The 6,189-nt window shown below is 45.3% G+C and overlaps 1 protein-coding gene across 1 annotated transcript; it reads left to right on the top strand.

Moving 5' to 3' along the window:
* Positions 1-4,861: 4,861 nt before the first annotated feature.
* LOC112631721 (tubulin beta-8 chain-like) lies at positions 4,862-5,635 on the top strand. The gene is made up of 3 exons (XM_025397170.1): positions 4,862-4,918; positions 5,192-5,295; positions 5,374-5,635. The coding sequence occupies exons 1-3, from the start codon at positions 4,862-4,864 to the stop codon at positions 5,633-5,635; spliced, it is 423 nt and encodes a 140-aa protein (XP_025252955.1).
* Positions 5,636-6,189: the final 554 nt, after the last annotated feature.

Raw genomic sequence — 6,189 nt, 5'->3', positions numbered from 1 at the left:
ACAAAAAAGTAGCCGGGCGAGGTGGTGGGAGCCTGTAGTCCCAGCTACTCTGGAGGCTGAGGCAGGAGAATGGCATAAACCTGGGAGGCTGAGCTTGCAGTGAGCTGAGATCCGGCCACTGCACTCCAGCCTGGGCGACAGAGCGAGACTCCGCCTCAAAAAAAAAAAAAAAAAGAGAGTCTGACATTTGCAGTAACATAAATGGACCTGAAAGTCTTTAGGTTAAGTGAAATAAGGCACAGAAAGACAAATGTCACATGTTCTCACTTATTTGTGGGTGCTAAAATTTGAAACAATTGATGTCATAGAGATAGAGAATGTAAGGATGGTTACCAGAGGCTGGGAAGGGCAGTGGGGGAACAGGGGATTAGTGGGGATGTGAAATGGGTACAAAAAATTGTTAGAAAGAATGAGTAAGACAGTATTTGATAGCATAACAGGGTGATTATAGTCAAAAATAATTATACATTTTATAAAAACTAAAATAGTATAATTGGATTGTTATAAGCTATAAATGCTTGAGGGGATGGATACCCCGTTTTTAATTACGTATTACTCATTGCATGCCTGTATCAAAGTATGTCTTGTACCCCCATAAATATATACACCAACTATGTACCCACAAAAATAAAAATTAAAATTAAAACCAAAAGGGAGGAGAGTATAATGAGGCATGTGTGACCCATGGCTTGAACTAGCTTTTCAGGTTAACTTTGAAATGTCCTTATCCAAGAAGAGGGGTCCATTTAGTCAATAGGGGCTTAGAAATTAATTTTAATTTATAAGTGGAAAAAAGAAGGATTTTTAATCCTGAGCTATAGCTCTCAGTCAATCAATCCCTGCAGGGAGCCCTGATCTTTACTCTGGAGATAAACACTAGTTTTCTTTTCCACGGAATAACACCATATTTCAAAATGAGGGGAAACATCTTGAAACTAAGAGGTATAGCCTTATTAAATTTGATTTGGTTTCCATTGTAATTTATCACGTGTGTTCCAGAGTTTGTCTTCCGTCTTCTCCTTTAGGCCTATGATCTGTTCAACTTGCTCAGCTCCCTGCTCAACAGCAAGAAATCAGTTAGAATTATTTAAAAACCTCATTGTGCCTGGGAGCGGTGGCTCGTGCCTGTAATCCCAGCAATTTGGGAGGCCAAGGTGGGCAGATCACTTGTTGTCAGGGGTTTGAGACCATCCTGGCCAACAGAGTGAAACCCCACTTGATAGGTGTCATGTCCCTGGTTGCAGGCTGCCACCCTGTTAGCATGTGCTCTAGCCACTCCCATAATACACTGCTTATCTACCACGCAGCAGGTGAGCATAAATATATGCAAATCTTGCCTGGTCAGATCATACATCAAGGTTAGCCTCTCAAATTTGTCTATGAATTTTCCTGGAACCTCTGAAAACTGTTTTAGTTTTTCCTTGCATACGGCTAATTCAGACATAGAAAGGGGTACGTATACCTATATAGTGTCCCTATTATCATCTGTCACTTCCCAGAGAGGGCAGACATTCAACTTTGCCAGCTGATAAGAGGCCCCACTGCATGTTGTTCTGGTGAAGCTCAGGTGTTCTCCTCAGTTTGGGTCATCTAAAAGCCTGCACAGTGACAATGGCCCATCTTTCACGGCAGGAATATCCCAACACCTATCCTTAGCTTGAAGAATCCAATATTACCTTCACTCTGCGTGGAGACTGTGGTCCTCTGGAAAGGTGAAAGGGCTAATCCCACTCTAAAGAAGACTGTAGCCAATCAATAGAAAAAGGGGGAATGCTCCCTAACTCATTTTATGAGGCCAACATCATCCTGATACCAAAGCCTGGCAGAGACACAAAAAAAAGAGAATTTTAGACCAATATCCCTGATGAACGTCGATGCAAAAATCCTCAATAAAATACTGGCAAACCAAATCCAGCAGCACATCAAAAAGCTTATCCACCATGATCAAGTGGGCTTCATCCCTGGGATGCAAGGCTGGTTCAACATACGCAAATCAATAAACGTAATCCAGCATATAAACAGAACCAAAGACAAAAACCACATGATTATCTCAATAGATGCAGAAAAGGCTTTTGACAAAATTCAACAGCCCTTCATGCTGAAAACTCTCAATAAATTCGGTATTGATGGAACGCATCTCAAAATAATAAGAGCTATTTATGACAAACCCACAGCCGATATCATACTGAATGGGCAAAAACTGGAAGCATTCCCTTTGAAAACTGGCACAAGACAGGGATGCCCTCTCTCACCACTCCTATTCAACATAGTGTTGGAAGTTCTGGCTAGGGCAATCAGGCAAGAGAAAGAAATCAAGGGTATTCAGTTAGGAAAAGAAGTCAAATTGTCCCTGTTTGCAGATGACATGATTGTATATTTAGAAAACCCCATCATCTCAGCCCAAAATCTCCTTAAGCTGATAAGCAACTTCAGCAAAGTCTCAGGATACAAAATTAATGTGCAAAAATCACAAGCATTCTTATACACCAGTAACAGACAGAGAGTCAAATCATGAATGAACTTCTATTCACAATTGCTTCAAAGAGAATAAAATACCTAGGAATCCAACTTACAAAGGATGTAAAGGACCTCTTCAGGGAGAACTACAAACCACTACTCAGTGAAATAAAAGAGGACACAAACAAATAGAAGAACATATCATGCTCATGGATAGGAAGAATCCATATCGTGAAAATGGCCATACTGCCCAAGGTAATTTACAGATTCAATGCCATACCCATCAAGCTACCAATGAGTTTCTTCACAGAATTGGAAAAAACTGCTTTAAAGTTCATATGGAACCAAAAAAGAGCCCGCATTGCCAAGACAATCCTAAGTCAAAAGAACAAAGCTGGAGGCATCACGCTACCTGACTTCAAACTATACTACAAGGCTACAGTAACCAAAACAGTATGGTACTGGTACCAAAACAGAGATATAGACCAGTGGAACAGAACAGAGCCCTCAGAAATAATACCACACATCTACAGCCATCTGATCTTTGACAAACCTGAGAAAAACAAGAAATGGGAGAAGGATTCCCTATTTAATAAATGGTGCTGGGAAAATTGGCTAGCTGTAAGTAAAAAGCTGAAACTGGATCCTTTCCTTACTCCTTATACGAAAATTAATTCAAGATGGATTAGAGACTTAAATGTTAGACCTAATACCATAAAAACCCTAGAAGAAAACCTAGGTAATACCATTCAGGACACAGGCATGGGCAAGGACTTCATGTCTAAAACACCAAAAGCAACAGCAACAAAAGCCAAAATTGACAAATGGGATCTAATTAAACTAATGAGCTTCTGCACAGCAAAAGAAACTACCATCAGAGTGAACAGGCAACCTACAGAATGGGAGAAAATTTTTGCAATCTACTCATCTGACAAAGGGCTAATATCCAGAACCTACAAAGAACTAAAATTTACAAGAAAAAAACAACCCCATCAAAAAGTAGGCAAAAGATATGAACAGACATTTCTCAAAAGAAGACATGCATACAGCCTACAGACACATGAAAAAATGCTTGACATCACTGGCCATCAGAAATGCAAATCAAAACCACAATGAGATACCATCTCACACCAGTTAGAATGACAATCATTTAAAAGTCAGGAAACAACAGGTGCTGGAGAGGATGTGGAGAAATAGGAACACTTTTACACTGTTGGTGGGACTGTAAACTAGTTCAACCATTATGGAACACAGTATGGCGATTCCTCAAGGATCTAGAACTAGAAGTACCATATGACCCAGTCATCCCATTACTGGGTATATACCCAAAGGATTATAAATCATGCTGCTATAAAGACAAATGCACACGTATGTTCATTGTGGCACTATTCACAATAACAAAGACTTGGAATCAACCCAAATGTCCATCAGTGACAGACTGAATTAAGAAAATGTGGCACATATACACCATGGAATACTATGCAGCCATTAAAAAGGATGAGTTTGTGTCCTTTGTAGGGACATGGATGCAGCTGGAAACCATCATTCTCAGCAAACTATCACAAGAACAGAAAACCAAACACCGCATGTTCTCACTCATAGGTGGGAACTAAACAATGAGATCACTTGGACTCGGGAAGGGGAACATCACACACCCGGGCCTATCATGGGGAGGGGGGAGGGGGAAGGGATTGCATTGGGAGTTATACCTGATGTAAATGATGAGTCGATGGGTGCAGCACACCAACATGGCACAAGTATACATATGTAACAAACCTGCAGATTATGCACATGTACTCTAGAACTTAAAGTATAATAATAAAAAAAAGAAAAAAAAAAAAAAAAGAAGAAGACTGTAGTTAAATCAGAGGCCTATCTCTAACACCGATAGCTTACTGTGGATTTGAACTGCTCCAGAGTAAAACTTATAATGAAGTCCTGTTAACAGACGGAAGGCCTTTCCTAACCACAGATCTCCTAATAGAGGAAGGACTCATCAATTACAGAAATATGTCATCAATCTAGGACAGGTGCAAAGGCACTCTGTAAGTGTGGAAACTGGAGTCCTCCCCTCCCACATGGGAGGAAAATTCAGTTTCAGGTCAGCTAAGAATTGAGTCTTAGTAAAGACGTGGGAGGAAGTTCTCCTGCTGATCAGCTTTCCCCAGCGTGGAAAGGACCACAGCAGGGACACCTGAGCTCTCCAACAGACGTTCAACGCCTAGGGGTTCACAGGTGGGTACACCTGTGTGGAAGTAAAGCTGTTGCTTATTCTGGGAGCCGAATCCAAGGCTGGGGGAGGTGGGCGCGGGGCTGTTTCAGCATTGGCGGAGGGCGGGCTGAGTCACTGCGTGTCTGCTCTTCCTCCTCGCGTTTCTCCTGCCGCCCTGATCCCGCCTTAGCCATGAGAGAGATCGTGCTCACGCAGGCCAAGCAGTGCGGGAACCAGATCGGTGCCATGGTTGGCAGCAGGGGCTCTGAGGGCTCAGCTCGGGCATGCCGGGTGGCCAGGGAAGATGTTGGCAGTGGTGGGGGCGGGGGCGGGTCCTCTGAATTGCGGCCCCTGGGCTCCCTGCTGGGGACGTGGTGGGACTGGGTGGCTGGTGAGGCCGCTGGGGTGGACCCCAGGGACACAGCGGCCTAGGGATGGGGGTGCGGAGGGTGGGGGTGGCAGAGGAGCTGGGGTGCCCCGTGACTTAGCCCTGGCCTGTCTGGCCCCTCTCCTCTCTTGCAGTTCTGGGAGGTGATCTCTGATGAAAATGCCATCGACTCCGCTGGCACCTGCCATGGGGACAGCCGTCTGCAGCTGGAGCGCATGGAGGTATACTACAAAGAGGCCTGCGGTGAGAGCCCCGTCCTTCCCCCACCGCCCTCCTGGGAACGTGGCCCTCCCCTCGCTCATGCCCTCCTGCCCCACTCTGGTGGCAGGTACGTGCCCCGCCCTGTGCTGGTGGATTTGGAGCCAGGCATCATGGACTCTGTGCGCTCAGGGCCCTTCGGGCAGATCTTCAGACCGGACAACTTCATCTTCGGTGAGCTGTGGGGGAGGACTGGGGTGAGGTTCTTTGGCCGCTCAAAATCTAGGAGTGCCCCAAGGTCATCGCGGTGGGAATTGTGGAGTCAGGGCCCCCAGAACACCCTCCTGTCCTCCGAGTGGAGTGCTGCATCTGCCTCCTAAACGGGCTTTGGGAGGAAGGCCCAGGTGTCTCTTCAAGGTGAAGAGCTACTGATGTAAACTCCCTGCAGGGAGCTGAGTTGGGGCCGTGGATACTGAGTATTAACAGTATCAGGATGCCACGGCCCAGGAGGAGGAGTTTGAGGAGTATGCTGAGGAGGAGGCCTAGAACTTTCCTTTTCTAGGTAAAGGGGGGAAGCAGTGTGGATTCTTTACTGTGTTCTGACTGCCATGTGTCACTACGCACTTGTTTGTGTCTTCACCTCTCCTCCTCCTGCATTTTAAAGCATTTTTATAGTATATGATTTTGCCTAATAAAGTATCCTCATAGCATCTGGTTTCACCTCCACCTTCTTTTTATGGGCCCTCTGGCTACTGCTGCCAGATGCACATTGTTGTCCTGCAAGGCTGAAGCTGTCTGGGTTTATTTCATGCCCAGGAACAAGCATTCCAGTGGCTCCAGGAGGGGTCGGCATGGGTGGTGGACATGGCAGGCAGGCAGGCTTCACCTGAACTTAGGGATGCCCTGGGCCTTGGCGGCTACGTGGTGGAAACCT

Source organism: Theropithecus gelada, chromosome 9 (assembly GCF_003255815.1).
Source record: "Theropithecus gelada isolate Dixy chromosome 9, Tgel_1.0, whole genome shotgun sequence".
Taxonomy (NCBI): Eukaryota; Metazoa; Chordata; class Mammalia; order Primates; family Cercopithecidae; genus Theropithecus; species Theropithecus gelada.
The sequence above is the reverse complement of the archived record's forward strand: the minus strand, read 5'-3'. Positions and strand labels throughout refer to the sequence as shown.